Source organism: Bos mutus, chromosome 18 (assembly GCF_027580195.1).
Source record: "Bos mutus isolate GX-2022 chromosome 18, NWIPB_WYAK_1.1, whole genome shotgun sequence".
NCBI classification, from domain to species: domain Eukaryota; kingdom Metazoa; phylum Chordata; class Mammalia; order Artiodactyla; family Bovidae; genus Bos; species Bos mutus.
This window is the reverse complement of record NC_091634.1, coordinates 6277081-6291206: the sequence shown is the minus strand read 5'-3', so window position 1 is coordinate 6291206 and position 14126 is coordinate 6277081. Positions and strand designations below refer to the sequence as shown.

The 14126-nt window shown below is 57.7% G+C and overlaps 2 protein-coding genes across 7 annotated transcripts; one reads left to right on the top strand and one right to left on the bottom strand.

The window, feature by feature from the left end:
* Positions 1-396: 396 nt before the first annotated feature.
* Positions 397-6140, bottom strand: GARIN5A (golgi associated RAB2 interactor 5A). Of its 2 annotated transcripts, none has more exons than XM_070387293.1 (5): positions 5877-6140; positions 5574-5692; positions 5088-5254; positions 1162-1432; positions 397-662 (listed from the first exon to the last, which is right to left on the bottom strand). In XM_070387293.1, the coding sequence occupies exons 1-5, from the start codon at positions 5944-5946 to the stop codon at positions 606-608; spliced, it is 684 nt and encodes a 227-aa protein (XP_070243394.1). In that variant the 5' UTR covers positions 5947-6140; the 3' UTR covers positions 397-605. The 2 variants fall into 2 exon arrangements, with proteins under 2 accessions (XP_070243394.1, XP_070243395.1); XM_070387294.1 differs by having other exon boundaries at positions 5088-5218; positions 5877-6120.
* A 68-nt stretch (positions 6141-6208) lies between these two features.
* Positions 6209-12542, top strand: EMC10 (ER membrane protein complex subunit 10). Of its 5 annotated transcripts, none has more exons than XM_070387281.1 (8): positions 6209-6391; positions 7504-7576; positions 8476-8585; positions 9400-9504; positions 9867-10069; positions 10224-10317; positions 11107-11156; positions 11370-12542. In XM_070387281.1, the coding sequence occupies exons 1-8, from the start codon at positions 6278-6280 to the stop codon at positions 11404-11406; spliced, it is 786 nt and encodes a 261-aa protein (XP_070243382.1). In that variant the 5' UTR covers positions 6209-6277; the 3' UTR covers positions 11407-12542. The 5 variants fall into 5 exon arrangements, with proteins under 5 accessions (XP_070243382.1, XP_070243381.1, XP_070243378.1 ...); XM_070387280.1 differs by having other exon boundaries at positions 11070-11156; XM_070387282.1 differs by having other exon boundaries at positions 6213-6391; positions 9888-10069; positions 11070-11156.
* Positions 12543-14126: the final 1584 nt, after the last annotated feature.

Below are 14126 nucleotides of genomic sequence, written 5' to 3'. Positions count from 1 at the left end.
TTAGGGAGGCTACCATGTTGCTTCCCTTGTGGCTCAGCTGGTAAAGAACCTGCCTGCGATATGGGAGACCTGGGTTCGAACCCTGGGTTGGGAAGATCCCCTGGAGAAGGGAAAGGCTACCCACTCCAGTATTCTGGCCTGGAGAATTCCATGGACTAAGTCCATGGGGTCGCAAAGAGTCTGACACGACTTAGCAACTTTCGCTTTCACCATGTTGCCATGGCAACTGCACAGTCACAGGGGGACCCAAGACCCTCTGGAGGCAGCCCTCTTGGGAGGACCCACTGTGAGCGGGGAGGAGGCGGGCTGGCTACAGTGGCAGCCATAGTAGGTCAAAGAGGAACCCAAGGACTGACTCGGAGGGGCTACCCTTAGGGCGTAGACATGCTGGAATGGTGCCTGCGGGGGCCCAAGGAGCCATTACTGAAAGAGCTGCTTCCGCCACGTTGAATTGGTGACGATGGGGAAAGTGCTCGTGACCCGGTTTTCTTAGTTCTTAAGTGCCCAATCTTTAGTAACTTTAATATTAATTCATCTGTCTGGCCCCAAGGTAGGGGACACTTTGATCTCTGGTCTTTTGGTGACCTCAAAGAACGTTGGAGGAGTCAGAGTCCCCAGAGTTCAGACATCTGTGGGTCAAGTCTGGCTTCCATGGCTTGAAGCTGGGTACAAGAGAGAGTTGGTCTCAGACGCTTTGTGGATGTATCTGCTGTTTGGGGGATGGGTGAGTGGGCGCTTTGTACTTCCTGGGAAGGCGTGGGGAGCAGGGGGGTTCTCAAGGAAGAGGCCCCTTAGGTTCCACTGTCCCCTTTGAAGACTGGTGTCTTTCCCCTCCCCAGGCATTCGGGGGAACTGGCCTGGCCGACTCTTCAAGGCCTAGGTATTCCCTCTCCAGATCCCAGCGTGCTAGGTCAAGCGGAGGGAGGCTGGGTAGGTGATGCCCCATTAGGAAACCATTGCCATCTCTGTTGGCGCATCAAGGCCCTGCGGACCTTGCTCTGCTTTGAGAGCCTCCTGAACTCTGAGCAGAGACAGAACACCCTTTCAGGACTCAGGAGTCTGGGCTCTGGGTCACCTCCACTCTCAGATCCGGGATCCAGGCCCTCAACTCCCTCTTCCCTCCGACCCAGGAGCCTCGCCCACCCCCCTCCCCCTCCTCGCCTCTCCCGCTGGCAGATCGCGGTCCTCGTCTTCATCATCGTCCTCGTCGTCCTCCAGCGCCGAGTAGTCCTGCGTGAAAGGCACGGCTCCCTGGGCCGAGTGGAAGCGCAGGCGGTAGAGCAGGCGCACCCACTGGCCGAACTCGCGGTCGCGGCTCTCGGGCGGGGCCCGCAACTGCAGGTAGAAGGCACGGCCAGTGCGGAACTTGACCTTGAGCTGCCAGCGGCTTTCGTCGTGGACGAAGAGCTGGACGAACTGCAAGGGGAACAGCCTGGGTGGGCGGAAGGGGCAGCCTCAGCATCTGACCCTCCCAGGCGCCAGCAGTGCCCACCCCAGCGCCCCTCTCCGCCCCCGGAAGGAGTCTTTTTTTTTTTTTTTAGGAGTCTTGTCACTTTCTCTGCCTCTTGCATTTTATCTATCCCAAACTTTCGTCCAGACACGGAGCCCATCTTTGTCTCCCGCTGGTCTTCCCCCTCCTGAACGCAAGACTCGAATAGATAGCTGCTTGCTTGAATTTAACATTTGGATGTTGGATCGACATCAGACACATGTAACATCCAACAGCCCAATTCTTGACCTAAGCCCAACCCCAAACCTGCTCCTCTTCTTCTTCGTCTTCGCTATATCCTCCCACTTGCTCAGCCAGAAATTGTGCGAATCGCTCCTGATCCGTCTTTTTGACATCCTTAACCGATCTTACCAAGTCCTGATGGCTCCACCGTTAAAATGTACTAATATTAATACTCCAAATCCAACCATTTCTAAGTCTCTCCACAATTTCCCGCTTTCACCCCAGTCTTTTCCCACACTGCCGCCAGAGGGCGCCAATCAGCACCCGGGTGAAATGGGTGCCTGCACTCAGTCGTGTGCGACTCTTTGGGACCCATGAACTGTAGCCCGCCAGGTTCCTTGGTCCATAGGGTTGTCCAGGCAAGAACACTGGAATGGATTGCCATTTCCTCCTCCAGGGGATCTTCCCGACACAGGGATCGAACCCGTGTTTCCTGCGTCTCCTGCATTACAGGTGGATTCTTTACCTCGGAGCCAAATCAACAGGAGAGTTAGCTCAAATCGCTCCCAGGGCTCAGAGGAAACGGAGTCCTGGTCTTGACCGCTAGGCTCTGCAAGATCTGCGCTGTTTTGTGCCTTCTCCGTCCTCCCCTCCCGCCCTTTCTCCTGGTTTACTGTCTCCAGCCATACTGGTCTTACTGTTCCATAAACCTGCCAGGCTTGGTCCTACCCCAGGACCTTTGCACAGGCTGTTTCCTCTGCCCGAAATCTTCCTCCTCCAACCATCCCCATGGCTCAGCCCCTTCATCTCATAGTTTTCTCAAGAGGCACCTTCTCAGAAGATCTGTTTACAACCTCCTGCTTATTTACAACCACATCTGCCCTCACTGACCTCCCCATGCCCACCCTTCACCCCCTTCTGATCTGTCTCCACAGACCTCAGCCACTGGACAAACTGACATCTATTCTGTCTGCCTTCCTAGTAGAAGGTGAGCTTGAGGGCAGAGGGTTTGGTGTGATTTTTTTCACTGCTGTTTCCTTAGTATCCGCAGCTGACCCACGGTCCATGCTCAATGAATGCTCACTGAGTATTTGAATATATGAATCGCTCAGGCCCCCAGCCTAACTCAAGGTCCAAAAAAGGCAGCAGAGGAAACAATCCGGACAGGATGGATAATTTGGCAGAGATCACACAGCAGGAATTTGAACCCAAGTCGTACCAAGGTTCTTAGCAACACTGGGTAGCTACACACCAGCCCCCTCAGGCCCAGCAATGTATCTCCAGAAACTGACTTGACACCCTCCCGGCTGTGCATGGATGTGCCCTGCCTGCTGCACTGGTGGTCACCCCCAGGCACAGGACACATCAGTGTCCCTCAGTAGGCGACTCGATCTGTTATTATGGTCCCCAAATGGAAGAAAAGCAGCTGACTTTTTCACAGCTCATACTGTGTGCCAGGTGCTGTTCCAAGTGTTTCACAAACATTTACTCAGTTTATCCCCCGACAGCCCTGGAAAGTGGGTTCTCCTCTTATCCCCATGTTGCAGGTGAGGAAACTGAGACCCAGACGGGTAGGAAACTTAGCCAAAGGCAGAGAAGAGGTGAAGCCAGGATATGAACCCAAGCTGTCTGAAGGCAGCCATTCATTCAAGGACATTCCCTATTAGGTAATCACAGCAAGAGGCAGATGCAAGCTTGATGTCCAAGGGGGTGGAGTTTGTTGAATGGTGTGTCCAAAAGAGGACCTGTCCATCCCCGCACAGAATCACCCAGGGCTGGGAGCTGGTTAGAAATGAGGGGCAGGGGGGTGAGTCTGGAGACTGAGTTGGCAGAGCAAGCTCAATGATTTTACTTCTGTGGTATGTTTTATGGTGGGAGAAGGGAGAGTGCAGAAGGAGATTACCAGGAGATCAAAGAGCCCTTCTCAGCACCATCCCTGATATTCTTCCAACTGCAAGTCGTGACTCAAGTGGTGGGATACAATTAATATTGAAAAGTAAAGGGAGGTGGTAGAGAATGTCTCACTACAGGGTTCTGGCATCAGAATACTGCTTTGTGAAATGTTTTCAACTTATCCAGGGCGGATAAATAAAGGCTGTAAGTAGCTTCAAGTTCGTTTGGGTCAGAATCAGATTATATCACTGAATGAGTTGAAAAAAAAAAAAAAACTTTTTGGATTTCAGAACTGGAAACAAAGGATTGTGTGTCTGTGTGTGTGTTTGTGTGTATGTGACAATGTGACTCCATTCTTCCTTCCTTCCTTCCCTCCCTTCCCCCTTTCTTTCATTAACTATGAAATGCAGGTGGCGCTAGTGGTAAAAAAACCCCCTTGCCAATGCAGGAGACCTAAGAGTCACACGTTCGATTCCTGTGTTGGGAAGATACCCTGAAGGAGGGCATGGCCATCCACTTCAGTATTCTTGCCTGGAGAATCCCATGGACAGAGGAACCTGGTGGGCTACAGTCCACAGCGTTGCAGAGTCAGACATTACTGAAACGACTTAGCACACATGCAGTCAAAAAACAAAAGAAAGCCACTGGCAGAATGTTTCTGTAAATATACTCTACTCATGTAAATGCTTTGGTATTTGCAGCTGGAGCTGGAGGCAGGAGCCTAGGATAGGAGAAGGGTGCATTTTGTGCTGTGTGTTTTGTACCTTAGAGTGTATTTGCATTATTTTTTCAATGAAAAAAACAAAACAAAACACAAAGACCTGCAGGGGCAGCTTGGAGAGAGTGGCCTGAGGCTCCAGAATCCAGGGGGCCAGTCGTGAGGAGCAGGCAGTTCCAATCCAGGCCACCCCTGACTCACTCTAGGACCCTGGCCAAGTGGCTCGCCTCTCTGGGCCTCGGTTTTTCTTTTTGAGGATGGGGTTATGAGAGTATGGGGTCAGAGACGAGACAATGTGCATGGTCCATGGGACAACTGCCATTCAGTGAAAGTGAAGTCGCTCAGTTGTGTCTGACTCTGCAACTCCATGGACTGTAGCCTACCAGGCTCCTCTATCCACGGGATTTCCCAGGCAAGAGTACTGGAGTGGGTTGCCATTTCCTTCTCCAGAGGATCTTCCCAACCCAGGGATCAGACCCGGGTCTCCCGCATTGCAGGCAGACACTTTACCGTCTGAGCCACCAAGGAAACCCATGCAGTAGGTGCTGCATAAATGGCCGCTCTCCTGACCCCTACCAGGATGTGGCCATGGGGTTCGCCTCATGTCCATCTATCCCTGACTGCTGATCCCTGTGGATGGCCCTGTGTTGTTCTCCTGGGTGGACCAGTAGCCCACAGAGGGCTGGCAGCCATCCATGGCTCCTGGCCCTGGGGGTCTTCCGGGTGAAAGGAGGTGTTTCAGGGAATCTAGGGTGCCCAGAGCTGAGGAGGAACACAGTGTAGGCTGGGAGCGGGGGCAGTCACCCGAAGAGCTGCAGGTGTCCATTCTCCTTGGCAGGGCCCGCCAGAAGCAACAGGTCTGGGAGTTCCAGGGCTGGACTGGAGGCTGCCACTCCCATGGTGACCTTGTTGGCAACTTCTCCTAACCGGGTCACCTGGGCCGGGGGAGGGGTGGCATCAGAGGTTAGAAGCTGGATAAACGGAGAGCAAGGTTGGGGAGGGATCAGAGGTCAGGAATTTTGGTAGGATTAAGGGGCATGAACCAATAAAATTAACCATCAAGAAGAGGATCAGATATCTTGGGGTCAAAGGTCGAGTCACCTGGGTATGAAGTCAGGGACATGGACTGAGGGAATCAACGGTTAGCAGTCATAGAGAAACTAAAGGTTTGGAGGTATTGGCGGGCGTGGGGTGTGGAGGTCAGGAGATGGGCGGTAAGGCGAGGAGAGGTTCCCTAGGTCTGGAGGTCGGGGCCCAGGCTTGGGCTCAGAGGGTCCTGGGGCTCCACACCTGCACGAAGTTGCTCTCAAAGATGGGGAAGTCTCGCAGCTGGTCGAATTCGCCGCTCAGGAGATGGCGCTGGATCCGTCCGGGCCGGCCCGTGGGACAGGCTGGAACCAGGGGGCGTTCTACAGAAGCGGCGAAGTTCTCAGATCTATTCCAAGAGGCTGGGTAGGTGTCCCCTAACCAGGGCGGACAGCCCCGCGCGGAGGGTAGGCGGTTCCCGGCTACCGGTCTCCGCATCGCAGGCCCCATCCCTCACCTGGTTCCCACACCTAATCCAACCCCTCCAGGCCCGGTTCCACTTCTCACCTGCCATCACGCCTGGTCCCGCCTCACCTGCTCCACCGAAGGCCGGCTTAGGCTCGTGGCCCCGTTTCATCGCAACGCCCCGCCCCTTGGGAGGAGCGGAGGGCGGTGCCCAGGGAGAAAACGGGGGCGGGGCCGCGGGCTCTGTGACGTCATAGGGCGGCGGATGGCGCCGATACGTCGGAAGTCCACGGTTGTGACGTCACCAGAGGGGGCGGTACCCGGACGCCCGGAGGGAGCCGCGGTCGTCCAGTGACGTCAGGCCCCGGTAACCGGTGGGCGCTAGTGCGCAGACGCAAGGAGCCGGCGCAGGCGCACGGGCGACGGGATGCGGCCCGTTTCTCCCGGCGTGCTCCGCGGCGCCCGCCTGACTCCAGCCTCTGGGCTGGAGGGAAGGGGCAGAGATGTCCGTCCCTGCCGCTGGGGCGACTCGACTGCTCCTCCTCTTGCTGGTGGCGGCAGCAACCCCCAGCCGGGCGCGGGGTAGTGGCTGCCGGTCCGGAGCCGCTGTGCGGGGAGTGAGTACTTATTCGCTTTGCATAGAGGGCAGGGCCGCCGGCGATCGTGGTCTTGGGTCTTTAGGTCGGTTAAGGTGGGAACGAGGCTGCGCAGGGCCGGGAGGGAAGGCGAGATGAAAACCGTTCAAAGCGAGGCTGCAGTCCTGCGCATGCATGAGGCCTGGGAGAAAGCAAGAGGTTAGGAAGGTTCTGCTGCTGCTGCTGCTGCTAAGTCGCTTCAGTCGTGTCCGACTCTGTGCGACCCCATAGACGGCAGCCCACCAGGCTCCCCCATCCTTGGGATTCTCCAGGCAAGAACACTGGAGTGGGTTGCCATTTCCCTCTCCATAGGAAGGCTCTAGCTCGTGAATATGCATAAGGGGGCGGGGCTCGGTTGGGATTTTGGCACGAGGGCTCTTGGTGCGGTGAAAACTCGGCTTCACCCAAAGAGGAGATCGGGGCAAGACTTTAAGTTTCGAACGCTTGGGATCCGCAGTCATGAATATGCTTGAGGAGGTGTGGCCCGGGTGGAATCTTGGCAAATCAGACGTCGGGGCGGCTAAAATGAAAATGGCGAGGGGGCTCTCGAGAGAATGCAGGAGTTCCGTCTCCCGCATACGCGTGGGGTGGGCGGAGTGTTGAGCTCAAGGATTAAAATCTGGAACTAGGTAGCGCAGGCTTGAGGGTGGAGAGTTGAGTATGCAGAGGTAGGAGAAATTTGGAGAGCTGGAGAAAAGGAAGGCCTGAAATCTTAAATTTGCTTGATGGCGGCATCGTGACTGTTGAGGCTTAAGGTGACATCGAGGTCACTTGAATATTAGGTTGGGAAGGCTATCCTTTAACTCATGAATATTTATGATGCTAGGCGTGAAAGTGACCTGGAGGTAGTTGCCTTGAAAATGAGGCAACTGGTTTGCAGGCTCTGGTTTTCTGGGGCCCGTCCAGATCATAAATTTTCATGAAATGGTCAGATTCCGGTGGAATCGTGAGCATGCATCAGTGTTTGGATATGGGTATGAAAATAAGGCTCTTCCAGCAAGCAGCCTACGGGTCTGTCTGTCCTGGGGTTCCTGGATCCTGCCGGTCTGAGGACTCTGATGGTCCTTAAGTGGGTCCCTTTTTATCACTCGCAGGTGGGGGTGGAAGGTCGAGAAGGTGAGGGCTGCGGCACCGTGGGGCTGCTACTGGAGCACTCATTTGAGATCGGTGAGTCCAACAACGTCCTGACCTGGACACTTATCCACTGCCCTGTGAATTCAGGTGCCTCCCCATGTGAAACACGTCGTCCATTCACTCACAGCTTTGCACTTGGGAGTGTGTTTGCATTAACACGGGGGAGTTGGATGGGGGAAGAATAGAAGCTCTGTCTTTGAATACCCCTATACTGGTAAGAAAAATGCCAGTGTCAGAAAGGTCACTGTGGTGGTAATAAGCTCAGAGCAGCCTTTCCTGACCAGTTGTCCCGTGCCCTGCCCTTGTGGGTAAATGCTCCTCCTGTATTAACTCAGACATCTTCAGACTAGTCATGCAAATAGGAGGGGTTAGGGATAGCTCCATTTTCCAGAAGAGCAAACCGAGGTGCAGAGGGACATCAGACAAGGTCCTTTTACAAGTGAATAACAGAGCCAGTACCTGCTCTAAAGCCCAGCTTAAACTGCGCTAATGCAGGCATCCAGACTCCCATAGATGTCAGTGCAGCCCAGGGGTTCATAATGCAGTCTGAGGACCCAGACTCTGGTGGGGCGGGGGGGGGCATTCATGATAACCACTGAAGCTGGGACCCTCTGCAGACCTCTCCAGTCAGAGCCTGGCATCTGCCCAAGAAAGCCTGGCCTTGGGAGTGCCCAAGCTCTGTACACCATGATCTGCAGCTGGGAAGCTGAGGGCCAGATAGGTTATGTGAGCGACCCTGGGTCACCTGGCAAGTTGGAGGCCAGGTTTAGGAGCTCTGGAGTCCGGGCACCTATCGTGGGCAAGACACGGTGGTGGTGTCCCCAGTTTTTAGGTGGAACAATGAGGGCTCAGGTGGGGAGGTGACTTGGTCACTGCGAGGGCTGACAGGCGTGGTGGCCCGCTGAGTCCGGGTGTGCCCCTGCCCCCTCCAGATGACAGTGCCCACTTCCGGAAGCGGGGCTCGCTGCTCTGGAACCAGCAAGACGGCACCTTGTCTTTATCGCAGCGGCAGCTCAACGAGGAGGAGCGGGGCCGGCTCCGGGTGAGGAGGGGACCCTGGCTTTGCTGGAGTGGGGGGCATGTGCCTCGGAGCACAGCGGGCGTACTTCCGGGTCCTCCTTAGGGAGGGTGCAGGGAGGTACTGGGCTCAGGTGGGGCTCTGGACAGCAGGGTGGAGAAAGGGAGGAAGGCGAGGCGGAGGGACCAGCTAGCTGACTTTGGGGGGAACCTCACAAAAGCTGCCACAGTCCACTGCTGCTCTGTCCCTTTGGCCAGATGGAGCTGTAGGGGAGGCTGGGGACACAGGCTTCATTCTGGGCAGCTGCGGGCCCCTGGGTGCCCTCCCTGTGGGAGATAGCAGGGTGAGGTCCACCTGGACCAGTATGGTGCCCACGTGATTCCTGTCACCCCCAGAGAAAATTTGCTGCTCATAGAACTGGGGAGTCCCGGGCCTTCCCTGGTGCCTCGGTGGTTAAGACTACACGCTTTCACTGCAGTGGGCCCAGGTTCCATGCGCAGCCAGGAACTAAGATCCCAGAAGCCACTTGGGGCAACCCCAAGAAAGAAAGAAAAAACTAAAGGAATAACAGTCTGGGTGTGGGACTGGACCCAAATCTGGGGGCAGCGTTCTCAGGGACTTGTTCCGTCGCTGGGCCGGGCTCTGCTCTCCTCCTGGTGGTCTTCCCTCCCCCTCCCCCCTTGCCCAGTGGGGCAGGCCAGTGGGAGGAGTCTTGGGCTTGGCTGGGCCAGGGAGTGGGGAGGGGCTTTCCTGGCTGGGGGGCCCCATGGGGGTGCAGACTTGGTGGGGGCTGGGTGCTGCCTCGCTCACTGCCACCCCCTCCTCTCTGCCCTTGCAGGACGTGGCAGCACTGAACGGCCTGTACCGTGTCCGGGTCCCGCGGCGGCCTGGGGCCCCTGATGGCCCAGAAGCCGGTGGCTACGTCTCCTCCTTTGTCCCTGCGGTGAGTCAGCGACGAGGACCCGGCCCCATCCTTGCTTTGCCGAACCGCTCCAGCCCGGGTCCTTCCGTTCGGCCTCCATTGTCCGTGGCCCAGCGTTTAAGGATGGGAAAGGCTTGGACCTGGTCCTGCCTTCGAGGGTCTCCTGGGCTGGAGAGGGACAGTCCGGTTGGCGGGGGCTCCGATGGGGCAGCTCAGGGCCTTGTGGGCGCTGGAGAGGCTGCTGATTCCACCTGAGATTGGTGGGGTGAGAGGGGGTCTCGTGGAGGGCTTTGAAAGATGCTTCAGAGGCCCCGTGGGTTGTGAGGGGGTGCTGGTGTGGGCGAAGCCTGGGCAGCAGCCCCTGCTGGCCCTCCTCCTCTCAGCCCCCTCCCCTCCTCCCCCAGTGCTCCCTGGTAGAGTCTCACCTCTCGGACCAGCTGACCCTGCACGTGGATGTGGCCGGCAATGTGGTGGGCGTGTCGGTGGTGACGTACCCCGGGGGCTGCCGGGGCCACGAGGTGGAGGACGTGGACCTGGAGCTGTTCAACACCTCTGTGCAGTTGCAGCCACCAGTCACAGCACCCGGGTGAGCAGGGGGTGTGGGAAGGGGACAGAGCCAGGCCCCCCAGGCCGGGCCAGCCTCCCACCCCACCCCTCCCACGACCCTTCTGGGCTGCCTGGGGCTCTGGGCAGGGAGGGGCCCCTCATCCCATCTCCTCCTTCTACCCCTACCTTCCCAGGCCTGAGACAGCGGCTTTCATCGAGCGCCTGGAGATGGAGCAGGCCCAGAAGGCCAAGAACCCCCAGGAGCAGAAGTCCTTCTTCGCTAAATATGTGAGTGGGGTTCTGCGCGCCCCTGGGGCCCTTTCCCACCAGCCCTCTCCCTCCCATCCTGAGCCCTGCTCCGTCCTGCTCGGCTCCCCTCCTGTATGCAGGTCTCTGTGCTCGTCTCCCTGGCCCCTGGGCTGAGTGCTGGAGCCCCGCGCCCTGGCCCTCCCCCGCCGGTGTCTGCTCTTGGCGGTGGTCACGGGGCATCCGGTCTCAGAAAACAGCCCGCCCCGGAGCTGGGCACTGAGGGGAGCCGGGACCAGCCCCCTGGGTGCCTGGCCGGGGTCAGACCAAGCACAGGCAGTGTCTGTCCAGTTTGGAGGGAGTGCGGGGGCGGGGCGGGCGTGGTCAGGGAGGGGCGGGGTCCATGCCAACCGAGGACAGGAGAGGGGGCCTGAGCTGCGCTGGGGCTGCGGGGTGGAAGGGAGAGATCCCTGTCCCCCCATAGGGACAGGTTTAGAAAGGAGGGAGTTGGGGCGGGGGGTCCACCCGTCAGGCTGGGGAGGTGGGTGGCAGGGTCTGGGGAGGATCCTGGGAGCCGAGGGTCGTTGGTGCTGGTGACGCTGGGGCTGGAGGAGGCCGTCCCACCCGGGCCAGGGCAGGGGTCGCGGAAGCCAGCGAGGCCTCGGTTAGCGTGCTGGTCGCTGGAAACGCGGCCCGGAGAGGCCGAGGGCGCGCCCGGCCCGGCCCGCTCTCCCTGACGGCCGCCGGACACCGCAGCCACCGCTGGCCCTGACCTGCGCCCCCGCCCCCCTCAGTGGCATCTCATCCTGGGGGGGGCCGTGTTGCTCACAGCCCTGCGTCCTGCCGCCCCCGGGCCCGCACCGCCGCCGCACGAGGCCTGAGTGAGGACCTGCCCCCTCCCGTCTCCCCGCTCCCCGCAGCCCCCCAGCCCTCCCCCAGCCCGTAGTGCAGTAGGGGACCCGGGCCCACTCCCCCCACGCCTCCCCTCACGCCGCGCCCACCTCCCCCACGCTGGCTGGGCCACCGCTTACCTCACCTCTCTTCTCTGTCTCTCTGTCCATCTGCCCATCCGCCCCCGTGCCGCCGGCTCACAGTGGATGTACATCGTCCCAGTCGTCCTCTTCCTCATGATGTCGGGAGCGCCGGATGCCGGGGGCCAGGGCGGGGGCGGCGGCGGCGGTGGCGGCGGAGGCAGCGGCCGATGAGGGGCACGGGGCCGGGGTGCTGCCTGCCCTCTTTCACCCGGAGCACGCCCTTCCTGCCCAGCATGCCCGCACCCTTGATCATCTTAGGAGGGACTCTCCGGACCGTCCATCTCTGCATCCCGTGGGGGTCAGAGGGCGCCTCCTCCCGAGGAGTCCCTCCCCTCTTGTGCTTGGAGTTAACTGTGGGTGTGGGGGTGGCTGGGTTCTGGGCCCTGCTGCACCCCACCTTCCCCCATGGCCCCACTGCAGCCCCTGCGGTATCCCTTTGCCGCAGGGTAGAGCCCACGCTCCCGGTCCGGCTCTGACCTCACGTCCGGCCCCCTCACCCCGCCCTCCCAAGCCCTGCGGGGTGGGAACATGCCTCATTCTCTCCGGCCTTCGTGCCTTTGTCTAGTCTCGTCACCCCACCAGGCCAGGGGATGCCCCTTGTCTGACACTGGATTGGGACACCAGCCTTCTGTCTGTGGTCTTGAGGGCACCCTGGGGCTCCCCGAAGCCCAGAGCTGGCACAGAGAAGGGGTAGGCCGGCCTGGGGCCCCCCCTTTTCACATCTGCACAGCCTTGCTCCCCCTGCTCTGGCCTGTATCTGCCCACGGCTCTAGTGGAAGTTGAGAATTCCTGCTGTTAGGACGCCAGGTCCTCCAGAGGCTCTGGGGCTTGAACCAGTGATGTTGGAAGTCAAAGCAGAGCGATCTACCCAGCAGTGGAGTCAGGGGCCAGTGGATGTATAGAATCCCTTTCCCGGCTGGTCGTTGCCCTGGGACTTTGCTGGGTCCTTGCCATTTATCTCCCTTCCTCCTTCTGTCTGTTTAAAAACATCAACAACATAAATGAAATAGGTAAACGTTTGGGAAAGTTGCAGCTTGCAACTTAACAGGCAAACGCAGCTGTTAACTAGGCTAAGAGACTGTCAGGATGTACAGGTGCTACTGAATTCTGCCGGTGGCTGGGTATGTGATTTAGAAACGCCACAAAAAAAAAAAAGGCTGCCATTGTCATGGTAACGGCGACATCAGGCTCCACGGTGTGTGTATAGCAGTTTATTAAAGCGTCCCCTAAATATTCAGCGTTCAGTTTGCCTCCTGCTTCATGTGGTTATAAATAGCGGGATGACGAAGGTTGTCACCTGCCTGTCCCTGGTGTGAGTTTGACTTCCCGCAGACGCGTGACTCAAAGAATTACTACGGCAGGTTAGAGACATTTTTACGAGCAGACCAAATGGCCAAGGAAGGTGCTTGGTGGAGTCTCCCTGATGACTCGATCAGGTAATTTTCCCTCCTGGAGTGACTGCCAGCACCAGCCAGCGGGAAGGCTGTTCGCCGCCCTCTGTAACCAGAGTAGTAAGTTGGGCATTGTACACTGAGCTGCACTCACCGTTGTGCTCCAGGTCAGTGTCTTCTGCGGTTTTGTCCTCTGCCATGTCCAGAGAGTGGCCTTGTGCCCCGTGTGCCACCAGAAAAGGGACACCGAGCTCATTCAGCCCACCCTCCACCTACTTTTTTCACAAAACTCACACTTGACCGAAACACACGACTGCAGACCGTGGTGGCGCAGTCGGTGTTTTTGAGAGCTGCTCGCGTCCTTTGCTCCACAGCGGTGTTTATGTTTCTGAGTTCCTCTTGTGACTCGTCTGATGATGCTGAGACCTCCATGTGCCTTCTGTCTTCTGATGCCCTTGGATTCTGATCCTGCTGCAGCTCCCCCCGGCTCCAGGAGCTCACAGCCCACCCCTCTGGCCAGTGACAAGAGGCCTGGGAAACACTGCCTCTGTGTTTTCAAGTGTGACTTTTGTCGCACGCCTGCCAGCATTGGGGGTTATTGGTTTACCCATTTTTTTGGTAGCTTTAAGAGCTGAGAGGGTCCCCGAGTTGCTCTAACTGGCGTTTCTTTCTCGGCCGTAGGAGACACTGACCCGCACTCTCCCCTCCTGCTCCATGTGACGCATCTGTCACTGATGCTTTCGTGGGCAGTGTTCACAAAACTGCTCTTGATCCTTTAATTCGCATAATTCGCAGCTGTGATCTCCTGCCAGTCATTTGCTGGACCATTTTGTTACTTTTTTTTTTTTAGTAACCTGAGATCTAAGGTCTTTATCTGATTACTTTCTTCTTAGACTTTTTCAGCCACTCTCAAGCTGGCAGAGTTACTCTGTGGCATTTTCTAGTCAGTATCCGAGCTGGTGCTGGCTCCCTGGGTATCTGTCCTGGTTAAACCTCTCTTCTCAATCTTGCCCGTCCCTGGAGAGCACAGTCACTGTTTTCTTTGGATTGATCAGGGTATCTGGGGATACCAAACGAAACCCAAAGGATTCTGCAGCATCCAATGCCTAGAACCTTCTGCTCAGCCCAGCCTGGCACCTCTTCCCTGCAATGGGGGGCAGCCGAGCTTTCAGTCTCCTGCGTCTGACTTTAGAAACTCCTTCCAGAAATAAGCAAGTCTGTGTACACAAGTCTGTGTACACAGTCACAGTCACAATACACAGTTTTTGCAAAAATATGTTACCCCAGCTCCCCACCCCCACCCCACCACCCAACAAAAGTCAGGGAGGTTTCCATGTCTGATACTGAGTGGTTCTCATTGCACCTCGTGCCTGGCTCTGAGTAGATCCTACTGGTCTGTCGATGGACCTTTGGGTGCTGCAGGGAT

Bases quoted from the DNA above. Each gene is read 5' to 3' on its own strand.
- GARIN5A (XM_070387293.1), bottom strand. From the start codon at position 5,946: ATGAAACGGGGCCACGAGCCTAAGCCGGCCTTCGGTGGAGCAGGTGAG. The intron at 1,433-5,087 runs GTGACTGCCCCC...CCGCCCACCCAG, and splicing joins GGACACCTGCAGCTCTTCGG to GCTGTTCCCCTTGCAGTTCG. The intron at 663-1,161 runs GCGAGGAGGGGG...TCTTGTACCCAG, and splicing joins GCGATCTGCCAGCGGGAGAG to CTTCAAGCCATGGAAGCCAG.
- EMC10 (XM_070387277.1), top strand. From the start codon at position 6,278: ATGTCCGTCCCTGCCGCTGGGGCGACTCGACTGCTCCTCCTCTTGCTG. The intron at 9,505-9,866 runs GTGAGTCAGCGA...TCCTCCTCTCAG, and splicing joins TCTCCTCCTTTGTCCCTGCG to CCCCCTCCCCTCCTCCCCCA. The intron at 10,070-10,223 runs GTGAGCAGGGGG...CTACCTTCCCAG, and splicing joins CCACCAGTCACAGCACCCGG to GCCTGAGACAGCGGCTTTCA.